At 41.4% G+C, this 25591-nt stretch overlaps 1 protein-coding gene across 4 annotated transcripts in view; it reads left to right on the forward strand.

Annotated features, from left to right (window-relative positions):
- The window catches only part of rnf220a (ring finger protein 220a), a 508473-nt gene that overhangs the window by 351103 nt on the left and 131779 nt on the right, over positions 1-25591 (forward strand). For all 4 annotated transcript variants that reach the window (XM_060830505.1, XM_060830506.1, XM_060830502.1 and 1 more), the window contains exon 5: positions 21169-21264. In XM_060830505.1, coding sequence (XP_060686488.1) covers positions 21169-21264 — 96 coding nt within the window. The remainder of the gene's footprint in view (positions 1-21168; positions 21265-25591) is intronic.

Below are 25591 nucleotides of genomic sequence, written 5' to 3' on the forward strand. Positions count from 1 at the left end.
GAACAGTTCCAGCTTCCCAATCTATCCTCATACCTGAAGTTGAAAAGTGTGGCGCTGGAAAAACACAGCAGGTCAGGCAGCATCCGAAGAGCAGGAGAGTCGACGTTTCAGCCATAAGCCCTTCATCAGGAATGTCCTCAGATGCTGCCTGACCTGCTGTGTTTTTCCAGTGCCACACTTTTCAACTCTGATCTCCAGCATCTGCAGTCCTCACTTTCTCTCCTAACTGAAGTCCCTGATCTTTGAAATTATGCTCATAAATATTTTTGGCACTCTCCCAAAAGCATTAGCATTCTTTCCAAAATATGATGCCTACATAATACAAAATGCTGCTGTTGAAGATGAACCTGTATTCTATAAGCATTTCTTGTGACATTGTTTCTTTTGTCCCTATTTACACACTCATGATCCTGAGTGTGTTATTAACCATTAATAAACTTCCAATGATTTATCCCATGTATACTTGCACCCTTCCATTCCTGCACCTATTTTAGAATGCTTTCCCTTATTTTGTATTGCTTCTCCTCACTCAGTGTCCAAATTGTAAAATTATGACATGGTTACAGCATACAGGTGACCATTCGGCTCATCATGTCCATACCAGCTCTCTGCAATAGCAGCTCAGCAACTCCCACTTCCAGCTTTTTCCATTGTCCTACAATATTTTCTTCCAGATAATTGTTCAATTTCTATTTGAAAGCCACAATTGAATCTGTCTCCTCCACACTTGCGGGCAATACTTTCAAGATTTAATCACTCACTGTGTAAAATTTTTCAAGCTAATAGTACCTTTAAATCTTTGGTCAATCACCTTAATTTTATGTCCTCTGGTCCTTGACCTTATGCTGGATCTCCACTAACCTAAACACCCTTTAGCATTTTATTGATTTCAAAGTTCTGATACATCTTTGGCAGGTGCTTCTTTCCTCTCAAAGGATGGACATCATATATCAGAATTCCCATCAGTAGTGCCAATTTGCACCCAAGGCAATGTACATTTATGTGAAGCAATACATAGTTGCTTGGCAAGAACTTACCCTGCAGAAGTTGTCCACTGAAAATAACGAAGATCAGTTGAACAAGCAAATTTAAAAACCGGGAACTTTAACAGGTTCCTAAAGATTTGCACAAAAGCAGAAAATGTGATTAATACTCAGGGGATCTGTGGTGAGAGAAGCATTCACTCCAATATGCACTCCGTATCTTGTGTTGCGACTTGTAGCAGCTGTATGGTGTACCTTTTAAGAGACATGGTTATGATGTCATCAGTGTATTATGACCTGTCATCCAATGATATATTGCTTAGCAAAGAGGGAAATATTGGTGTCGTGGTACTGTCACTGGACTAGTAATTCAGATGTTCAGATGAGCGTTCAAATCATACCAAAATAGTTGGCGATATTTAAAAGGGCACTTATGATGGTGTCCTCCTTCAGGCCCAGAAAGTCTGGGTCCAAGTTAACAGCTGCCCTGGAGGTGTGTTATAACATCTCTTAATAGGTTGATTAACAAAAAAAGTCATAACAATTGTAGTTTCCATCTTGCTGAGTTCTGTACTCTTGCAGCATGACATGCTGAAGGAAGCCTGTTGCAATACATTTGAATAATTCTGCGCAAGCTCTGACACACAAGTGCCTGTGATTGTTGTGTACATATATGGTTACTAGAGACTGCAACAAAGGCTCATTGAATTCTTCAGTACTACATGATCCATTTCTTGTCCATATGTTAAAGGAGCCACCATATATATCACAGGGTGAAAGTGGCAGATCCTTAGTATATCAGCTACCACGGTGGCACAGTGGTTAGCACTGCTGCCTCACGCACCAGAAACCTGGGTTCAATTCCCGCCTCCGGCAACTGTCTGTGTGGAGTTTGGACATTCTCCCCGTGTCTGTGTGAGTTTCCTCTGGGTGCTCTGGTTTCCTCCCACAATCCAAAGATGTGCAGGTTAGGTGAATTGACCATGCTAAATTGCCTGTGGTGTTAAGTGAAGGGGTAAATGTAGAGGAATGGGTCTGGGTGGGTTGCTCTTCGGAGGGTCGGTGTGGGCTTGTTGGGCTGAAGGGCCTATTTCCACACGGTAAGTAATCTAATCTTAAAAACTGTTGTAAGCACCAATATTGCTTGTGAAAGAAGCTTCACTGAAGGTTAAGCACCCTTGTATCTTAAAACATTTGGATGACCAACCACAATAGGTTTACATGAGTCTCATCTCCCACTTGAATGGTCAGGAGGCATACTTACCTTCTTTCTTCTTAAACTTCAAGACCTATTAATCCAGAAGCCCACTATTTCCTTTAAAAAAAATAAAGTGAAATTTAAACACTTCCAAGAAGTTAAGATTCAGTAGTCAAAAGGCTTCTTACAGAACTAAAATTAAAACCTGCAGTTGAAGAGCTTCCTGAAGTAATAAAACTGACATTGAATGGATACTATCAGGTTAAATATACACCTTTGCTGTTCAAAACAAAAAAAAACTTTTAAACATGAATAGGTGATTTTCTAACCAAGAGCAGTATACCTGTGTGCAGTAGTAAGTTGATTCTCCCATTTTGTCTTCAATTTGGTGCTAGAGCTGATATGATGTCATTGCACCCTAACTGTTTCTAGTGGCTGAAACCTGCAATTGCAAGCCTTTTACAGAGACAGACTCAGACTTGGCAAAATGTCTTAGAGGTCACAATCATGAAAAATTAAGTAAAGTAGAAACAAAATAAGGAACAATAAAAGGGTGGAATCAAGTGAAAGAAAGGGGAAAAAAAAATCCCTCACTATACTTCAAGAAAACAAAAAGTCACAGAAGCCTGCAACAAGAAATTGAAGGCAAATACTTGATTATGGATTGGGCAGCAAATGATATTTTCACTGTGATACAGCTATTTAAGCAACATATGCAGATTTACTTCATAGGTCTAGCCATAATTGATTATGATTAGTGATCTCTTCAAATATTATTTGCCATCAGTCATGAGTAGCTTTGCCAAATAAATGTATCCAGTTTTTTCGAGGGCAATTTTAAAAGAATTGAATGAAGATCTGAAGAATACTTGGTCAACGGCTAAATGTACAAACCAACTTCCAAATTCATAGACTCTGATACATGTCTTACAGATAGAAAATTAGTCATCAGATGCTACAGAAAAGGATATGAATATGATTTATCTGAAAAAGAACTTGCAGAAATGTTAATAAATAACACTAATCATCACTACTTTGATCACTGCTTTTCATAAAGATGTTCTGGACAAGAAAAAGGGCCATACAGTTGATACCTATTTGGAAGGTTGTAGTCAGCTGAAACCATAATGTTGGATCAACAATTACTGTGGAGTAATGAAATGCTATTTCTACCATCAGCAAGTTCTTTCATAGAACTAGGTTGGCACACGGAAGTTACATAACAGTTTCTTGTATTGCAATGCATGTGGAACCAAAGGACATTGGGCAAGTATAAGTAGAAAATTTGGTTTCAAATCCAAGTTACTTACTGGGATAAGTCCCAGGTCATCAACAAGTTAGAAGAACATTGCAATGCTGGCAGCATAGAAACCCATCCAAATATACAAAAGTACATCAACAAATTGAACAGCCAACAATTTGAAAAGCAACCTTTAGAAGATGACCACGACTTTCATATTGACAATCTCACAGACTGTCAGCAGTATAAAATGAGAACATAAGCCTTAATGTTGTTTTAATGATAGCAGTGAATTGCCAGTCCTTTTGTACCTCTGGACGTATGTCTTCATTTTGGTAATCCAGTTTCAGTTGATCCTCTGAGTTGCAGAATATGGTAGTCAAATGCAGGAAAGACCTCTTGGTAAATAGGAGAGAGGTTAGGATGTATTGGTGGCACCTTGCATAACATTGAGTACAGGAAATTCTTCCCCTTCCTCTGCCACCAAAAGCTGCATTGTTTATGTTGTCTACCTTACCTGGTGCATTACCCTATAGATGCCCCTGTAACTTTGAGGCTGCATGCATCTGGACTGGTGTCTAGATGGGTGAGAGAGCATGTGTGGTTAAGTTCTGATCTGGTTAGATGCAATGGGCACAGTCCAACATTATCTAACACATCTAGAGAAAGAGAGAAGAAAGACAAATTACAATAATGGGCCGATGAACAGCTAGCACATACAGCTTTCAATAGGAATGACGCAGTGAAGACCTTCAGAGTATGTTTGCTAGCTTTTAGTGAAAGAGGAAGAGAAGGTACTTGAAAAGGACAAATATTTTCTAACTAATTCGTTCATCTTTCAGAGAACCAGCACAGAGATGACACAAGGAACTTTCTGCTTTTGTACTGTAGCATTTGATTTTTTTCTAAAAGAGGAGCAATTGAAGTTAATATTGAATGTTGAACCTTATACTTTCTCATTGATACTCTTATGGCTTTGCTTCTTTCCCATAGGGAATGAGCTCTGGTAGGCGGTTTATCTATGATCCCTCCTTGTAGTTAGGATAAGTAATAAAAAAAACAGAAAGAGTGTAAGAATTGAGAAGTTATAGTTGCCAGGGTGAGATGTAATGGTTAAATGATAGCATACAGAATATAGTTGATGCCATTTTATACATTATAAATTAAAGCTCATTGCATGCACAGCAGAGTTCTACATGTTATGCTGAAATTAGGAATACTGTATCGTGAACTTGAAAGGATTGACATTTGTCAGATTAAATTTCAATGCTTGGATTAAATATGGATTTACCTGGAATATTTTGTGTTTAAATAGTTTCAGTTGTTGGTTTTAATTTTGGATATATGTCCACAAAGTCCATTGCAACAGATTTGTTTTTGCCTTGGACAAGACCAGTGGTATATGATTTGTGACATAGCTCAGCAGTTTCAAAACATCTGAATTTGTTCTCTTCAGATTTCAGCTTAGCGACTACCTTGACTTAACTAGGGATGGGCTGAGATTCAATTTGGTGTGGAATTCTTTAGTGGGATATTTTTCTTGTTTCCCATACAAATACTGATGTGTGCTTGGGATTTGATTAAAAGATTGAAATGTGCCCCTTGTTACTGAATGGTTTTCCACAGTAATCAGATTCTTAAAACATCAGGAACAATGGATAGAGGAGAGTGTGGGCAGTGACAAGAAAGTTCGGAAGATAAAGATCAGGATCTTGATACTGAGAGAGCATTTCCAAATCTTCCTCTTTAATGTTTAAATAGCAGCTTCAGAATTTCTCTAATGAATGGTGACTACCTTATTTCTATGTATTGCAGCACATTATTAACCCAACCTTCCTCACTTTTATAACATTTACACTTTTTTCTTTTTTCAAGAAACTGGAATGTGCAAATTAGAGACTTGTAAATCAGAGAGTGTACCTGGTGGCTGCAGCACATTGCTTGATTGTTCAAGCTTGCATCGAACTCTCTCTTCACCACAACATCTCTGCCTGCTCCATTATTCTGCTCTTTCCTTTGTCCTAGCAATACAGTATAGGCAAAGCCACCAGCCTCAGCAGTGTCATGCCTGCTTTTGGTCCAACTCTGACACTACTTTAGCCCTTCAGGACTTTGCTTTGGAGCTCAGGGACACCCAGGACATGCATATTTCTGCCAGGTGGCTTTGTGTACAGGGATGCACACTCATCTCCTGCATCGAAGCATCTTTTAGCTCTCTGCTTGATTTCTTGTTGGTCACTTACGTTATTGCTTACTTGGATGCTGCCAGCCTCTGTGGCTTGCATGGCTTTTAGTGCAGAGGGAAAGGCAGGCACCTTGTCAGAGTGCAGTGCACTGAATAGCAAAAGGGGTCTTGTTGCTGTTTGGCACTGTGCTACAACAATGTTGCATTTCCAGTAGAAGATAGAAGAAATGCACTGCATTGTCTTAAACCAAACATTCCTGTCTGAAAGTCATAATGTGGGATTACGGTAAGTCAGGAGATTTCGCCAGTCAGTCAAATGCTTCATCCAAATCCAGTCCAAGAGGTTGGCAAAGGTCTGTCAGGTATTTGATCCTAACAGAGTCTGAATGTCCATGTTCTTGCAGTCTGGCAACTAGATCATGACGAGTCCTGAAGATAAAATGCAACCAGCCTGAATATTACAGACGTATTAGTTGGGATGCTGCGGAGGCATCATTCTGCTATGTGGACCAATTTTTGAAGCATCAAGACAAAAGAAGGGATTTAGTATGATGAAAGTAAATGCAAGAGAATTTACTGGCGATGCAGGACAGGAATTATGGTGAGGTAGCTCCATAGAGTGAATGGGATATGCAGAGGACAGGAAAGATTAGTAGCTTGGAATATGAGGTGGGTTAGAGCTGTTTAGTGAATGTGATGCATGCAATAGTGAGAGTTGTGGTCCAATGAATTTTGGTGAGATGCATCTGTACTGGAACAGAATGAATGGGAGTCCTGTGACTGTGAGGTGGCCAAGGTAAAATGGTAGTCCTCTCCCTTGCACAGTATAGAAACTTATTGACTTTTCTCCTGTGATACTTATGAGTTCGGGCACTGATGCATGGTGCTATTTTAGTCCAGGTGCCTGTGTCATATGGCATGACCTCCTACAACAGTCAGCAAGATAAAGGAATTCCCTCCTTTTCACCACCCCATCCACCAGGACCTAGAGGGCCACGTCCACAAAGTGGGAAAGTAACCCGCTTGCTAGGCATTTCTTGAGTGACAATGGTAGAGCATCACAGTCAGAGGTGCAGTTCTTGACTCTATGTTTGAAATGAATGAAGTGTAGCTGGGCTTTAAATATGGTGCCTGTGGCATGTACGCAGAGGTCCTGGTAATGGTGAGCATCTTTTTCTCTCCTGCTGTGCAACAAAATGAGAAGGGAGCCAAATAGCTTGGTTGTATAATTAGTACGGTGAAGAATAAAAGCTTGTTTGAGAAAAATTGCTGCAGGCCATGATAGACTGGACCTCGTGAATCTCACTCAACACAATCTGAGAATGGGAAAATTCAGACCTACATCGAGAATTGAGATTCTTCACAGTAAGTGGCAAAAGAATTTTGTAGCTGAAAATGTGTTGCTGGAAAAGTGCAGCAGGTCAGGCAGTATCCAAAGAGCAAGAGAATTGACGTTTTGGGGCGTGAGCCCTTCTTCAGGAATGAGGAAAGTGTGTCCAGCAGGCTAAGATAAAAGGTAGGGAGGAGGGACTTGGGGGAGGGGCATTGGAAATGCGATAGGGGGAAGAAGGTCAAGGTGAGGGTGATGGGCTGGAGTGGGGGTGGGGGCGGAGAGGTCAGGAAGAAGATTGCAGGTTAGGAAGGCGGTGCTGAGGATGACCTGGGGTGTGCAGTGAGAGAGGGACTCACTGAAATCAAAGAATTTTGTAGTCTATTAATAGTTTTTTCTAAAAAAAAGTTATGTCTATGCTTCAGTTTGGGTAATCACCTCCTTTTATGTACTGACTAGATATGGTGTGGTTTTATAGTATCTAATTTTTCCTCTGTTTTCCTTATGTCCTCTCCAATTCTGTGTGATCGTGACAAAAATATACCTTCCCTTCATGTCTCTCTTTTTAATTCTGTGATCTTTTGACATAATTGACTACAGCATTTTTCTCCAATGGCTGTCCACCATCAGCTCACTGGGTGAGGCTCACACTAACTTGATTTCAGTCTCACCTGTTCAGTAGAAGCCAGAAAATCACTAGCAGTTGCTCCTCTTCCTGTGTCTGCAGGAATCTCTTGGGTTTACTCTTGACATCTCCCTATTGCTCGTTTACATGGTGCCTGTCAACCAAATAAGCCAAAACCACAGCTTCAAGATGACACCCAGCTCTACATGTTTGATTCATCCACTACCTTTAAAGTGTTGGAGTTCTTGTCCAAAATCCAGTATTAGATGTGCAAAATTTCCCACAACCAAGTATTTGGAAGACTGAAGCCACTGTTTTCAGTTCCAGTCTCAAACACTATTGTCTAGCCAAAACTCTATCACCTTATCTGACAATGTTCTGAGGCTGGACCAGACTTATTACCAACAAACAAGATTGAGATTCAGGCCTCCGAATGAGTTTGATCTCATGTTGGTAAGTCTGGATAGATGGCTGAAATTGATATTAGTACTGGGTTTTCTGTCTGGAAATTAGGCTGCTTTTGTAGAGATCTGTAAGGAAAAATGTTGAGAAGACCAGAATTCCTGTTTTATAATCTGCATCTTTTCATATCATTGGCTACCTTTCCCATCAATTGGAGTACAACTCATGTTGAGTACAATACTTCCGATCAATGTTTTAACAAAGTATCTCTATTCCGAGATTCTGAATTACTCATTTCCTTCCATGTCCTTGTTGCTGAATTAGTGACAGGAAGAGTTGGATTTAAAGAAAGAAGGAATTAAAGCCCTGCAGTCATACGACAAATAGCATGCAAAAGTTACATTTAATAAAATTAATTTACTAGCATCATTGCAATCTGTTTTGAGAAAATCCTCACTTGTCATGCAGAGCAAAATTAAAGCCAAATGATATAATATTCTAGATCTTCTCAGTCAACTTCTTCCACACTTGATTCAAACCAGGTCCTTGTGGCTACGATACATTAACTCTTCGTGCACCTATCCCATCCCAACAAAACAAAAGCCTGCTCTCACTTACTCATCATTTCACACTGCAGCAATTTCTCATTCCACAAATTAAAACAATCAGACATCCCACAGTGATGCAGTGCTAAGTACAGTGTTGTGGCGATGAAATCGGTTCCTTAACCTGGCATCTATTCACTAATCATGTGAATCAATGACAAATTGAAATACAGTTTCTCTTGCCAGACAATTTGGCACATAAGTTTTAAATAGTAATTGGTTTGAAAGCAGAAGTATTCATCCAAACAAAGAAAAGAAAAATAAAATAGAATGGGGAAATTACCTTTCATGCAGCTGATTTTTTAAAAACAAATTCTTTCTAAAGATGGTCAAGCCTATACAGGAAAAGAGTTGGAGAGAAAGACTCCCAGATTTCTTCTATCAGCCGTCTGTAAATGAGGGGATAGCACTTAATAGTCTCAAATAGCTGCCTTAAAGGGAATTCAGTTAACAAAATGTCAGAGGGAAATGCACTTCCATTCACTTTATGACACATGATCCTGCACACGTAGGGAAACAATATTTACAATGTGCAAGCAATTTCAATTCATTTTGGAGATGTACGACAAAGATTAATTTGCAGCATAGAAAATAGCAAGGGAAAAATGTCTAATGCTTTCCTCTAAAAAGGAGCTGTCTTGAAGTCAGAGGTGTTGGAGCCACCAGGCTTACAAAGATTAATTGCCTTGCTGCCATTAAACCTAAAATTAGCTGGTGGGGGAACATCATGTAAAAGGTTGAAAAGCCATGAATTATTATTTTTAAGCTCTTACCTTTTGAAGATACTTTTCCCTCTTGCAAATGTCACTTGTGCTGAGCTAGCCGGTTGTGTAAAAGTTATGTTTTTTAATCATGCTGGGCAAATTATTTTTTTGATTAATTTTTCTTCGCTTTTATCGTTTTTCAATCTCTCAGCACAACTGCTGACCTGCACACCATCCTTTCTTCACACACAGAATGAAATAAAGGAGGGAGAGGACAGGTGAATGAGTCGCAGGGGCCCTTTGATTTTGTGCTTGCTGTAGAGACCAGTGTAACAGAAACATATCAAAGCATTGTGTATTCTGGTAACATACTGAAAAACACACTGCAAAAGGAATTGCCCTTTGCTTTAGCACAGTGCTGTATCATTACAAATATTTCCATCAAAATGCTTTTAACATCCTCTTTCCATTCACATGCTGTAATGATGATAATGGAGGGTTCTCTTGATAACTTCTGATTTTTGGATAAAATTGCATTTTTAAAATTTATTTTTCAAACATCGTCCCAAATTACTGATTGATGTTACAGCCAGCCTCCATTGCAGTTTATCTGAGTGACATTTTCATCACATTTGGACATTGATGGCAAGAAGCATTGTGAGCCTGTTTAACTGTGGAGAATATGATTACTAAACACAACTGACCATCCTCAAAATCTCACAAGTGCAGTTTTCAGCAGGGGTGAAATAGATATCAATCAGGAAGGGGACCTTGGCTAGTTGTGGCATTTATGACCATTGAACAACTTTCACATATGGTGTGAATTTTCCATGCAAAGTCTAAAATTGGAAATCAGTATTCCAGCTGATAGGGTGGGAGGGGCTTTTTCAATTTTCTGCTCATCAGACACCCTCAACTTGTAACCTCATGGTTGAGCAAAGTGACTAGTTTCTCCAAAGTTAGTGACAGATTTCTATGATAATTTACTTTGAGTCTCTTCAGCAAGAACAGCAGCCAAAGAGTCCAGATGTAAACAACCAGATGCATATCCAGCTCATTCAAGCGCAATATGTTAGGAAAACCACAGACAGTTCACTCACGTGCATGCATGGGGCGAATTTGCACCAATTAGGCTCCTTAAGAGGAAAAATGATTCTAATTTTCACACAAAAGTAATTGAAAATCCCCCTTTTTTTGCCATAATGTTCTACTATGCAATAGTTCTAAAAGCAGTGGGGACTGTAAATCTGTAGCTGATTCTGTGACAGACCTGTGTTTTTTTTTACTGTGGCTAAATATCATGGATCTAAACTCAGGACAATTTTTAAATTGTCAGCTGTTTTGGTGTTGTGTCAGGTGTTCCTAGTTTTGAGCTGAAGCGCATATCGTGTAATCTTGGCTATAGTTTTGATAGAGGGGAAAGTGAGGTCTGCAGATGCTGGAAATCAGAGCTGAAAATGTGTTGCTGGAAAAGCGCAGCAGGTCAGGCGGCATCCAAGGAACAGAAAATTCGACATTTCGGGCATAAGCCCTTCATCAGGAATGAAGCGTCGAATTTCCTGTTCCTTGGATGCTGCCTGACCTGCTGCGCTTTTCCAGCAACACATTTTCAGCCATAGTTTTGATAGAGGACTTTCACTAGCTCCATGGATGCTGGGATTGTTGCACTTTCATATAATTTTTCTGCTTCCAGAAGATAAAAGATAAATGCCATGATTTACAGACATAGTACTTGATATGGAAGACATGGAACTTAGAAGATTGTAATCTGCTAACTACAGACCTAAAATTATTATGACATTGAATTTAAAAAGAGAATGCCTTCAACTCTATTTCTATGTATCTACACAGTTCTGTTTATCAATCTGACCTTTTGTTGCTCCGTTCAACCAACTCCTGGCATTAATGATGCTAAATCCCTCAATATCAACATTCTTGTAGGGAAGTGGAGTGGGGATGAGGCGGAATTATCATTGGGCAGAAACTAAACTGTATCTGCCAAAATAATACTCTGGCTTCAAGAGCAAGTCAAAGGCTTGGAATTCGATGGTAAATAACTTCCCTTCTGTCTTTACATTGCCTGCTCATCAGCTATAAGGCACAAGTCAGAAGCATGATAGCATGATCTTTACTTGGCGTTGTGTATCCAACAACCAAGAACTGTGACACCATCCAGGCCAAAGTCGCCGAGTTGATTGGCATCCCATTCTCCTATTCACCACCTTCAACAGTCACTCCCTCTACCACTGACACAGTGGTGGCAGGGTGTAGCATCAACCAAGTGTACTGCAGCAACTCATCATAGCTCCTTCAGCAGCATTTTCCAAACCTGCGACCCCTAACATCTAGAAGGACCAGGGGCAGCAGGTGCATGAGAACACCACCATCTACAAACTCCCCTCCAAGCCACACATCATCCTGACTTAGAACTATAATTGCCATTCCTTCACTGTTACTGGAGCAAACTCCTGGAACTCTTCCTAATACCTACATTATAAGAATTTCAGTGGTTCAAGAAGGCAGCTCATCGCCATCTTCTCAAGGGCAATTAAGATTAGATTCCCTACAGTGTGGAAACAGGCCCTTCGGCCCAACAAGTCCACACTGGTCCTCCAAAGAGTAACCCACCCAGACCCATTTCCCTCTGACTAATGCATCTTACACTATGGGTAGTTTAGCATGGCCAATTCACCTGACCTGCACATCTTTGGACTGTGGAAAGAAACCGGAGCACCCAGAGGAAACCCAGGCAGACACGGGGAGAAGGTGCAAACCCGAATCTGGGTCCCTGGTGCTGTGAGGCAGCAGTGCTAACCACTGAGCCACCATGCTGCCATTTATTACCCACTTTAATGATGGGTAATAAATGCTGGCCTAGTTCATGACACTCTTGTCCCAAGAAAGAATGAAAAAGTCAAGCAGTCAGAGGCAAAATTGAAGGCCTATAAATTCATGTCACAGGGAGAAAGTGAGAATGGCTGATGCTGTAGACCAGTGTCGAGAATGTGGTGCTGGAAAAGCGCAGCAAGTCAGACAGCATCCAAGGAGCAACAGAACCAGAGGAATGAAGGGCTTATGCCTGAAACCTCGATTCTCCTGCGCCTCGGATGCTACTGTGCTTTTCCAGTACCACACTATTTGACTCTAATTCATGTCAGAGTATGGTTAAGGATATCAGAACGTGTCCTCTTAATTTTTATAGTAACAGTATGAACCACTTTAAATTTCAGCTCATGATATCAAGAATGTATAATGCTGGTGAGCTCGTGAAAAGCTGAGATAACATTTTGAGAGCGTTCTGATTTTTCCTTCAAATAATTTAAATTTAGACAGTTACAATTAAATGTGCATTTAAAACATCTCCGTGTTGTATTTCTGGTGGCTATATCTATTTGATATGCAATTGCATTCTGTGAAAGTATAACTGAGGTGCCATCGTTCCTGACGGCAGAACAGACAGGTTCCACTTTTTCTCTTGCTTTTCCTGATTCTTGCTTGACTCAAATTAAAGTATAAAGTGCTGGCAACATGCATGGGACACACATGTGATCACAAGACAAGGAAAACTTTTCCCTGTGGACACTGCCATCAGCTGACAATGCAGCAAGTACTGGGAGCTATAAAAGAGCCACTGGGACAAACAAGGAAGCTTGTCACCACAGCCACAACTTCTCTGCCCGAGTCCCAGTGTTTTGAAGATTCTAAGCTAGAGGTAAGTAGAGTGGGGAACGGATTTCACAAGGTAGTGTTGACAGGGAGAATGGGTCGGGATGTCAGAAGCACAGACAAGGTGTGACTCTCATCAGGTCTGCTCCTTCTCAATATCCAGTCCCTCAATTAGAAACTCTTTGCCTTTGATTGAGAGACATCCTCCACCCCTGAGGGGACAGTTTGATCTATCATGCAGGCTGCATGATGTCCTTAATGCGCTACTTATGGGCCTCATTTGGCAGTGGAGATGGTTGGTCAACCATAAAGCTTTCCACCTAATATCTCTTTCTGGTGGAGGCAGGAAGGAAGTGAGGTCCTAGTACAGCACCACCCCATTTCATTAAATGTTCTTCCTGTCTTTCAGCTGGTGAGAGCAGCACAATCCGTCATATTTTTCATTAATTTAAAGTGGTTGGGAGATTTCCCTTAAGATCCAACTTTTATTACCTTAGCATGTATTTGAGTAAAATGAAAGTATTTTCTCTCCCCCTCGTAAGACACTTGACACGATGGGCAGAATCAGGGTAGGCCCTAAATGATGTAGACTAGGGGGAGAAATCTGGGAAACCACAGAGAAATCCATCAAGGCCTTCCTCCACACTAGCAGCAATCGGCTGCATTCTCCAACAGAGGTTTGGGTGTCGCGATGCGATTCTCATTAAGCAGCAGCAAATTGCCTACTTTTTTTTTGTTTGTTGTCCTTTGCTTGTTGTAAGCCTTGTTAACTGCACACCTTGCCTCATTGAATTGCAGCCTCTTATCCTACCATTGACGTGAGGAAAACTGGAGAAAACTCAAGAGATCTGGAAATCAGAGTGGATAACGGGTGACTCCAGCTCGCTGTTGATCCTCTGAATGCCATCTTGGACATCTGGCCCCAGTCTCTCAGGACATGCTCCCAGGCAGTAGCAGCACATACCTTACATCCACAGAAGCTGATACCTGACAAATGCCAGTCTCCACGCATGTCATATATCCAATGCACAGTCCAATACAATTGCTCTTTATTGCTGCACTATGAAGCACTCTATGAAGCACTCTAGCAACTATGTTGTTGAAGGAGACTTTGTGTGAAGGAACAAGCACCCTGCTCATAGATTGGACCAGGGAGCATCTTAGGGCTGAATGCTTGCTCTCTTAGGGTTCACTCAGTGCCTACATGGATGCTCAGAGCATATTTGCCTTACTTTGTCTTTTTGCACTTTGCCTGAAGTAGTAGGGTCCTCATGGTGTTGCTGAAGTGTCAGTATCTGAGCTGGCAGACGACGCAGGAAGCACTTTTGATGGTTCTTCCACTGAAGCATCCATGTGCTCTTCCTCAAAGGTGGTGAAGGGGATGTCCAGTGGGGCAACATTTTTGTTTTTGGCTAGAAATGGTGTCGTTATCTGAACGACCCAAAACAGAGAAGGCACCGTGACCGAGGGTTAAAAGCTGTGGCAGGTAAAATGTACATTGACCTAAGTAAATTGGGAGTTACAGTACAATGAACAACTCTTACTTCATTGCTGGGACATGGATGTCTCTGCATCTCCACAGGACTTGTCCTGGTTCTTGCCAGCAAGATTCAAGATCCCTTCCTTGTAGGGGGTGAGGAACTGAATATTGGGCCCCGAGCACCCTTCCTGGCCCTTCCGGCCCTATTGTGGGATGTTTTCTCTGATAGTGGGCGGCACGGTGGCACAGTGGTTAGCACTGCTGCCTCACAGCGCCAGAGACCCGGGTTCAGTTCCCGCCTCAGGCAACTGACTGTGTGGAGTTTGCACATTCTCCCCGTGTCTGCGTGGGTTTCCTCCGGGTGCTCCGGTTTCCTCCCACAGTCCAAAGATGTGCAGGTCAGGTGAATTGGCCATGCTAAATTGCCCGTAGTGTTAGGTGAAGGGGTAAATGTAGGGGTATGGGTGGGTTGCGAGTCGGTGTGGACTTGTTGGGCCGAAGGGCCTGTTTCCACACTAAGTAATCTAATATAATCTATAATGAGAGAAAGGGAGGGATTAAGTGAGATGTAGGTGTCTGGCACAACTATTAGCGTTGGTGCAAATAGTGGAGTGGTGATGAGGTGTCCCAGGCGAATGAGTAAGCAGTGCATAGGACCCACAGGGTTACTTGTGGAGGTGGTGAGAGCAATGAGGGAAGATACTGCATGCAGTAGAGTAGAGTAGAGTAGCTTTTTATTTGTCATTTCCACCATATATAGCTGATACAGTAAAAAATGAGACAGTGTTCTTTCAGGACTGAGGGTGCTACATGTACAGCACAAACTGCACAGTCGTACACAGCGCAAAGTGCATAAGAAGTACAAAACATGCAAGTTACAGTATAAAAGAAGAATGATAAATAATAGACACTTTTCTAGCACCAATTTGAAGTCATGCAAAAGATTTCAGATGGGAAAGAGTCCGATCATACTTAGGGGAACAAACTGTTGCACAGTCTGGCCATGAGAGACCAAATGCTCTGGCATCTTCTGCCAGATGGCAGGAAGGAGAAGAGTTTGAGTGAGGGGTGTGTGGGGTCTTCCACAATGCTCTTAGCCTTTTGGATACAGTGTGTTGTGTAAATGTCTGTAATGGAGGGAAGAGAGACCCCGATGATCTTCTCAGCTGTCCCCACTATCCATTGTGGGGTCTTACAATATGAGATGGTGCAATTGCCAAACCAGGCAGTGATGCAGCAGCTCAAGGTACTCTCAATGAACCCTCCGTACAATGTGTTGAGGGTGGAAGGTGGACTTTCCTCAACTTACGCAGAAAGTAAAGGTGCTGCTGGCTTTCTTGGCTATGGAGCTGGTGTTGAGGATCCAGGTGAGATTCTCCACTAGGTATACGCCAAGAAATTTGGTTCTCTTCACGATCTCCACAGGAGAGTCATCAGTGTCCAGAGGAGAGTAGTTACTCTGTGCCGTCCTGAAGTCAACAAGCATCTCTTTCATCTTGTCCACGTTCAGAGACAGGTTATTGGCTGTGCATCAGTCCATTAGCTGCTGCACCTCCTCTCTGCATGCTGACTCATTATTCATGCTGATGTGACCCACAATAGTCATATCATCAGCTAACTTGATGATGTAATTCGACCTGTGCATCACTGCACAGTCATATGTCAGCAGAGTGAACAGCAGTGGACTGAGCACATAGCCCTGGGTGGCCCCTGTGCTCAGTGTCATGGTGTTGGAGGTACCGTTCCCGATCTGGACTGACTGTGGTTTAGTAAGAGGATTTAGATCATGACCCTCTGGGGGAGAAGCAGAGAAAGAGTATGTGTGAGATTGCAAGAGTAGATTAGGGTTCTTAACTTGGCAGGGTAGAGAAGGCTGGGCATTCCTCCGAAACGTGGAGACTACACTGACCCAGCTGGCAACCCCTGACCAGAATGGTAGCATCTGGTGGTCCTGGGAAATGTGTAGGGCCCTCCTCTACACCACCCCATCTACCAGGACCTCCAATTCCCTGTCCACAGAGCAGTATCACAATTTCCCCTTGCCTGTCATTGCATCCACTAAACTGTGTGCAGCCAGGTAGGGCAGCTCTGAAATGCTAGCAATTAGAATCATAGAATCCCTACAGCATGGAAGCAAGCCATTCAATCCATCAAGTCAACATCAACCTTCCAGACAGCAACCCACCCAGACCCACTTGCCCTATGCTATCCTCGCACAGTGGCTCAGTGATTAGCACTGCTGACTCACAGCGCCAGGGACCAAGCTTTGATTCCAGCCTCAGACAACTATCTGTGTCGAGTTTGCACATTCTCCTCATGTCTGTGTGGTTTTCGTCTGTGTATTCTGGTTTCCTCCCATGGTCCGAAGATGTGCAGATTAGGTGGATTGGCCATGCTAAATTGTCATTGCGTCCAGTGATATGTAGGCTTAGGTGGATTACCCATGGGAAATGCAGGGTTACGGGGGTTGGGTCTGGATTGCATGTTCTTCGAAGGGTTGGTGTTAACTCAATGGGCCAAATGTTCTGCTTCCACACTGTAGGGATTCTATGATTTTATCCATTTCTATTCTATGAATTGAACCTGGCTCCCTGGCACTTTGTGTGCGAACCACTGAGCCACCGTGTCATTCCAAACTTCTCTGGGTACAGAGCAGCATTTTAGAGATGACACCATGCCAGGGATACTGGTCTCTTCTGGGATATCCAGGTAATGAGGAGTTCTTTCAGCTACAACCATCAGAAGAATTGGGTTAGTATTGCATCAAATGAGAAGGATATCATAGAGGCCAGGTATGTTGTTAAAGAGGCAAGTTTGGGATGACTGCACAAAAACCCATTGAGAGAGGACTTCTGAAAATCAATGCAATTGATGTCTTTTACTTGAGTTGAGTATCAATCGTGTGTAGCTATTCTATTCCCTTTGCATTATCTATAAAGAAGTATGGTTTATGGGGAGGGGTGATCTCAAAATGCTGGATGAAGGAGATTATTGTTGTGCAACACTCCAGACCACTGAGAAATGAAGGTCATCTAAAGTGAGGCACTCAAATTCTAGCAACAAGCAACACTTGGGACTTAAAATGTAACCCATATGGGAGTAAAATCCTCAATTATTCATAAATATCAGTCATTAATGAACTAACTACTTTAAAATACTTAACTCTCCATTGTCTGATTGAACTGTGTGTGCCTAACAAATACCTGATATTAAATATGATAGGGAGGATTTTAAGGCCAAACCAGCTTCTGAGTATTTGTTATTTTGTAACCTTGTAACACTATAAGTTGATAAGTGATTCGGAGTTAATATTTTACCACTAGATGTCTGCAGTATATTTCATAATATTTTATTTACAAGGTATGTGCAAAACACATAAAAATCTATACTTTTTACTTTGACTCTTTCAATCCAGTTTTAAGCTTTTGAATGTTTTACTTTGATATCTGAGTGAATACTGTTGATTCCCACACTACTATTCCAGTGGTGCACCACCCATCAGCCATGTATACATCCAGCTGAGTACTGCAACTGGCAAATAAACTGTTGGACCTCATGAAAAATGGAATGTGCTTTATTGTGTTTAGTGATTGATAGTATCTCATTTCTACATTTCATTTCAAAATAACAATATTTATAGTTAAAAAGTAAAATGTTGAAATTCTAACAGTTTCCTTTTTGTCATCGCCAAATAATCGATTATGCACCCAGAAAATCCATGACTTGTATTAAACAATCTATTATTTGTGACACCCTTATAATACACTACAGCTGCATAAGGACAGTATTATTTAGTATCAGTGGCTCTGCACTCTCACTTACACATGCAAGGGAGGTGTTTGGAAGTGAGCAGCTCCACAGTATTTAAGAATAGTTTATTAAGCTGAACTGTAAGCTGTATGTAGAAGAGGGCTTGAGATTGACATGTTTGGGATTAGTTCGGCCCTACATTTTTCAGAGGTCGTCTCCATGGATCTCAGAGGCTGTGAAATAAATGGGCCTTGCTTTAGCAGCTGGCCAAAAGTATGAAACCAATACATAACATTTAATTCCACTGTCTGCATAGGGAGAACACAGATTATTCAGTTATTTGATTAATACAGGAATGAGTTTCTACTTGACCAAAACTATTGTGCTCTATTAATCATTTGACCTTTATTTTGAATAAAAGGTTTTGGGAGGGAAAAGAGAATAATTTACATGGCAGAAATACTGTCTCAGTATATCTTGGACATGAGATCAGCCATAAATTGGAGAAGAAAGAAATGATAAATCAGTGGTTAAAGAAGAAGTCTCAATGTCAAGACATTTTTATAAATTAAACATTAATGAAGAATTAGGATTCCCCTTAGTGTAGTTTTCTCCATGTTTATTTCTGCTGATTAAAATATGTGCATGCATTTTTGTTTAATTAGTGTAGTTCACTGGCCTCACTGGGGAGGAGAGTGGTGGGGGCAGGTGTTGGGGTTATCTAGCTATTGGGTATGACCATTGCACCAAGAAATTAACAAGCTAACACTGAAGCACCCTGAGTTACTGAAAAAAAACCCTCTATCGTTAATTCAGCTACTTCACACTATCATCATTAATATGTCCTCTCTGTTAGTTTCCATTATTATTTCATCAACAGTAATCACGCAAAACAAAAATAGTTGATAAATTCGCAGAAATAATCAATCAGACTGATTGCAGTTATTACTAATAGTTTGTTGTCTTTTACAGTACATTGTGTTATGCTTTAAATACTAGAAAAGGAGTTCTGCCAATCTCATTAGCGATAAGTAATGAAGAAAAAATATTTCTTTCAGGGATTCATGATAGGGAGTGACGATTTATTAAAAGAATACAACCAATGTGCCCAGTAGACATGTTTGAGTTACTGACTCTCTAATATCACAATGGTTTGATGTGAATGATTGGAAACAGAGTGACAAGGATGTTTTTAACACTCGGTACTATGTAATGAGGATAGACTGACAGAATCTGCCTTGTTCATGCTAGGAAAAATATGATATGGCGTGATTCAAGTTTTTAAAATGCCACAAGGTAGGGATAACACAGATGAAAGCAGGCTATTTAACTTCAAATTTGATTGTCGTACTACAGCACTCGAGTACAAAATTGACAAGCCTCAAGCAAGAGATTAAAAAAAAATTGCGTTTTCCCCATAGACTGCTAGATATGTAGAACAGATTCCTATCAAAAGTAGTTAACATTATGTTGATTAAATACTATAAAAAGACTAGGACAAAATACCTAATTGTGAAAGAGATTGAATTTACATGAATATGTATATGATCAAATAACGATGGTTCCAAGAAGTGATATGGGACATACTTACTTGGGACCAAAGGAACAGGTCAGGACTTGAGAATGGTAGACAGATATCCTGGTGGTTTTGCTCAACAGTCTTTGGACTCAAGTGAAGACAACACTGAAATTCCTTCTCGTGGAAATAACCCAAATTTGTTTGGCCCTTGAAGCAGATTGAATAACTTAGGGAGAACGTAGGAATGTACATCCGGATATTTATTTCAGGTCTATTGAAAAAAGTCAAATTAGTGGAGTGCACTTTTCGAATGATTCTTACCCTAAGAGTTATATTGATAGAAAATAGATTGTCACTGGGATATTAGTACTTTGTATATGTTAACATATTGTTGAATATAGCTATTCGTGATTTTAAGCTTGTTTCCAGTTTACCTCTGGTTAGGCCAAGGTTTTCAATGTTACAATGCTATTGCCAGTTTGCTGTGACTGAACTAAGAAGAACTGCTGGCTTACTTCAATGTACAGTGTGACAACTGCTCATGTGTGTTTGGTGCATTGAACGTTGCCATTTAATGTCGACTGAGGTAACTTTGAAAAACAACATTCAGGTAGAATTAATTTCCACAGAAGCAGTAGCTGTCTTGGTTTCATATAAGATAAAAATAATGAATGTTTGAAGGCTTTGGAACACTCTTACTATGAAAAAGGGGCTATATAAATGCACATTGTTATTGCTATTGTTATATTCCAAGCAGTGGCAAGCTAAATGGATGCATGACTACCTTTTTCATAGAGTTTCACATGGCTTCTCATTGGATTCAATTTAAGTGCTGGCTTCTAAGATTTATTCTGTAATTCCAGCAACACAACAATGCAACATTTCCTTTGTGACGATTCTTATCTAGCAGTGTTAGCAGGCAAGTGGTGGAAAATGTTATAATACATTTTAGTTATAGAGAGTCAGTGTTAAGGTTCACTATATTTCTAATGTGGCTGAGGGTTGAAGTATGTAAACTTTCCAACATGATTTTCAAACACATTGGCATTATCAGTGAGATAAGGTGAATATTAATGGGGAAAAAGCATTTATGTAGTCAAGATGACAAACTAATAATGCAAAGGTTTGCAAAACATGCAGAATATTGACATTATAACTGATAATCTAAGTACAGTTGTAAGGGTTAAGATTTCATTGTCTCATCTCTCTTGAATGCTGGAAGGAAAAAAAGAATTGTGGCCCTAAAGAAGTGAAACACAAGGCTTTAAGTTGATGAGAAGATGACTGTGCCCTGGTTCACTGCCATGTTTCTGTGGGTCTTGTTGCATCGGTGTCTGTGTTCCTTTAACAAATGAATTGTACTCCTATTTCAACAAGATTAATATTTCCCATGTCTGACACGCTTTTCATATTCACTAAGTATGGGATGTTTTACTGCAAATGATGCTTCTTTGATGATTTTTTTTCTTTTCTCTCTGCAGCCTGTTCTGTTATCAGCACCAATTAAAAGGGAGGGGGAATCTCCCACAGCTTCGCCAGTCTCTGCAGATGACACTCATCATTCAGACAGATATCAGGTGGGATTGGGGGAAGAACAGTATTCATTGACTGTTCTCAGAACCCAGGTGTAAAGTGGTTTTTATGCATTTCCAGCCAATGTTCCAACTATTTTGATTCTTTTAAAGGGGAAGAGCTGTCATTATCAGGACATCTATTCAAAAAGAATCTCATCAACAGGACAGAATTTATATTGAGTGTGTCACCAATAGGATTCACTTTACGATCAGGGCTTCATTCAAATGGAAAATCTCATCAGCAAGGCCTATTTTAAATGGGAATTTTCAGTAGCAAGATCCTTTTTAGAAATCACAATCTTACAATAAGTAAAAGTAAAAAGAGCTTCCGAAGTGAATACTGTGAATGTGCAGCAATGACCTCAATATGAGTCATATGCAGTTATCATTTCTTCCAAAAAAAGACAAAAGAATGTGATATGTCCTGAAATGTTGCAGAGACTTCATTGTTGTTTGTCAGCCAACACAATTCATTTCCTACCACAAGATCTCAAGGATTAGATTGAATCTGGTTGACTCTTAAATACCCCTGGAATGGCGAGGAAAGCCGCTCAGTTGTAACTAATAATGTCAAAGTCAGATAAAAGGAATGAAACTTGATGCACCACCCAACAATAACCAAGGCACTAGAAATGACAATAACGCATGCAGTCCCATTGACCTTCCAAAGTCCTCCCAACATCTGTAGGCTTTTGCCAAGATTGGGAGAATTATTTCATGGACTAGTCAAGTATAGCTTGGTGTAGAGTTTGGAGTAGCTGTAAAACTCTACATTTGGTGTGGAGATTCATAGATTAGAATCCCAGCTGTGTGGGAACAGGCCATTCAGCCCATCAAGTCCACAACACCCCTCTGAAGAGCATCTCCCTGTCCCACCCCATCATTGTAACCCTGCATTTACATGGCCAGTCCACCCAACCTACATAACCATGGACACCACTGGGCATATTAGCTTGGCCAATCCGCCAATCCTAACCACTGAGCCACCAGTCTGCCCCAACACTCATGGAATCGTACCTAACAATGTCCCAGATATTATCTTCACAATCCTGTTCTACTGACAGCACAGGTCCACCAGAGGTGGCAGCACACTGGCATACAGTTGTGACGTTTTGCTGATTCCCACCTAAACCCTCAGCTGGAAATTCAGTTCTCCACCATGTTCTACCTGGAGGATAAACTGAGGGTGGCAAGGGCACAGAATGTATTTTAGGTAAGGAATTTCAATGTTTAAAACCAATACAAGCTTGGTGGTACTGAGCTGAGTCCTTAAGGACATGGCTGCTAGACTGGACTTATGGCAGGTGGTGAGGGAACCAATAGTTGGAAAGACTTGCTTGAGATCATCTTTGCAGGTCTACCTGGAGCAGATGCACATGCGCAAGACTAGCTCTACACTCCTGCCATATTCAGTCATTTAAACAATTCATAGGAGGAGGAGACTCCAAATAAATGCCCATATCTTCAATGATGGGGAGCCCAGCACATTTCACCAGCACAGGTAAAAACGATATCTTCAGCATGATGTGCCAAATTCATGATATCGTGGTCTCCTACTGAAATCTGGAGAGTCTCAGATTCCAACCTTTAGCCAATTCCATTCACTCCATGTGAAATCACAAAAAGGCACGAGATACTGCAAAGTTTATGGACTCTGATAACAATCTTATAATAATACTGAAAACTTGTGTTTCAGAATAATCATGCCCCAAGCTAAGCTGTTCCAGTACAGCTATAACACTGGCATCTACTTGGCAATGTGGAAAATTGCCAAGGTATGTCCTGTATACAAAAAGGAGAAAGTGAGGACTGCAGATGCTGGAGATCAGATATGAAAATATGTTGCTGGAAAAGTGTAGCAGGTCAGGCTGCATCCAAGGAGCAGGAGAATCAACGTTTCAGACATGAGTCCTTCTTAAAGAAGGGCTCATGCCCGAAACATCGATTCTCCTGCTCCTTGGATGCTGCCTGACCTGCTGCGCTTTTCCAGCAACACATTTTCAGCCCTGTATACCAAAAGCAGAACAAGTCCAACAGACTAATACTGCCCAATCAGATTACTCTCAATCTTCACAAAAGTGATTAAAGTTGTCAATGACAGTGCTATCAAATAGCACTTACTCAACAATTATCTGCTTGCTGATGTACAGTTTGGATTTGCCAAGTGCACTGAACTCCTGACCTCATTACATATAGGACCAAAAGAATTGAATATAAAAAAGAATTTCCTTGGTATCAAGGCAGCATTTTATCTCATGCAGCATTAAGTAACTCCAGAGCCAAAAAGAGTAATGTTGGAAAAGCACAGCCGGTCAGGCAGCATCCGAGGAGGCTGAGAGATAAATGGGAGGGGGGGTGGAGTTGGAAATGTGATAGGTAGCTGAAGGTGGGGGGGATGGTGATAGGTCAGAGTGAAGGGTGGAGCGGATAGGTGGGAGGGAAGATGGACGGATAGGACAGTTCAAGGTTGCTCTCGATGTGATCTCCTCTACATTGGGGAGACAGGACGCCAATTTGCAGAACATTTCAGAGAACATTGCCAGGACACATGCACTAGACAACCCCACTGCCCCGTGGCTGACCACTTCAACTCCCCCTCCCACTCTATCAAGGACATCAAGTCCTGGGTCTCCTCCACTGCCAGATTCTACCCACCTGGCGCCTGGAGGAAGAATGCCTCGTCTTTCGCCTTGGGATCCTCCAACCACACAGGATCAATGTCAATTTCACCAGTTTTGTTTAATCTCCTTCCCCACCACCCCCCCTACCTTATCCCAGATCCAATCCTGCAACTTGGCACCGCCCTCTTGAACTGTCATAGAGTCATAGAGATGTACAGCATGGAAACAGACCCTTCAGTCCAACCTGTCCATGCCGACCAGATATCCCAATCCAATCTAGTCCTACCTGCCAGCACCCGGTCCATATCCCTCCAAACCCTTCCTATTCATATACCCATCCAAATGCCTCTTAAATGTTGCAATTGTACCAGCCTCCACCACATCCTTTGGCAGCTCATTCCATACACATACCACTCTCTGCATGAAAAAGTTGCCCCTTAGATCTCTTTTATATCTTTCCCCTCTCACCCTAAACCTATGCCCTCTAGTTCTGGACTCCCCCCACCCCAGGGAAAAGACTTTGCCTATTTATCCTATCCATGCCCCTCATAATTTTGTGAACCTCTATAAGGTCACCCCTCAGCCTCTGACACTCCAGGGAAAACAGCCCCAGCCTGTTCAGCCTCTCCCTGTAGCTCAGATCCTCCAGCCTTGGCAACATCCTTGTAAATCTTTTCTGAACCCTTTCAAGTTTCACAACATCTTTCCGATAGGAAGGAGACCAAATTGTCCTACGTGTCCATCTTCCTTCTCACCTATCTGCCATGCCCTCCTCTCCGATCTATCACCATCACCCCCCCTTCATTGACCTATTACATTCCCAGTTACTTTTCACCAACTCCATTCCCCCCCCTTCCATTTATCTCTCAGCCCCCTGGGACCCTTCCCACATTCCTGATGAAAAGCCTAAGCTTGAAACATCAACACTTCTGCTGCTATGATGCTGCCTGACCGGACAGAGTTTTACAAACTAACGAAGAAATAGGAGCAGGAGTAGACCATTTGTTGCCTCAAGCCTCCATTGCTATTCAACAAATGGTAGTGGATCTTTTACCTCAATACCATTTTCATGCCCTATCCCCATATGATGTCTTGACATCTTCAATGTTGAGAAATTTATTGATATAGATTGATAATGCCTTGTGCATGCTCAGTGACTGAGCTTAAACAGCCATCTGGATAGCTAATGCTGAAGATTCATCATTTTTTGAGTGAAGACATTCATCATCTAAGTCCTAAAAGGACTAGCCCATATTCTAAGACAATTCCCTATTTTTGGACCCCTGCAACCAGAGGAAAGATCCTTCCTGTAGCTACCCTGTCAAGCCATGGAAGAAATTTGTAAATTTCAATGAGATCCTTTCTCATTCTTCTGAGTTCAGAAGAACAGCCTCGTCAATGTTTGTCATAGAACAACCCACAACCACGTGGCATCAGTCTGATAAACCTTGGTTGCACTCACTCAATGGCTAGTATATTCTGCCTTAGGAGACCAAAACCATACACAACATCCATATGTTGTCTCAATAAGGCTCTGTAGCTAGATGAAAATTGGGCAGCTCCAAGTGAACATTCATCCAGTTGCCTATAATGATATGCCCTGGCACCATTCGAAATGAAGTTGGACTCATGTCTCCACTTGAAGTTAGACTGGACCATGCCATCATGGGCAAGGTAAGGCAGTAACTAACCATTGCATAAAGCAACCT

This window comes from Hemiscyllium ocellatum, chromosome 9, assembly GCF_020745735.1.
Source record: "Hemiscyllium ocellatum isolate sHemOce1 chromosome 9, sHemOce1.pat.X.cur, whole genome shotgun sequence".
In the NCBI taxonomy this organism is placed as follows: Eukaryota; Metazoa; Chordata; class Chondrichthyes; order Orectolobiformes; family Hemiscylliidae; genus Hemiscyllium; species Hemiscyllium ocellatum.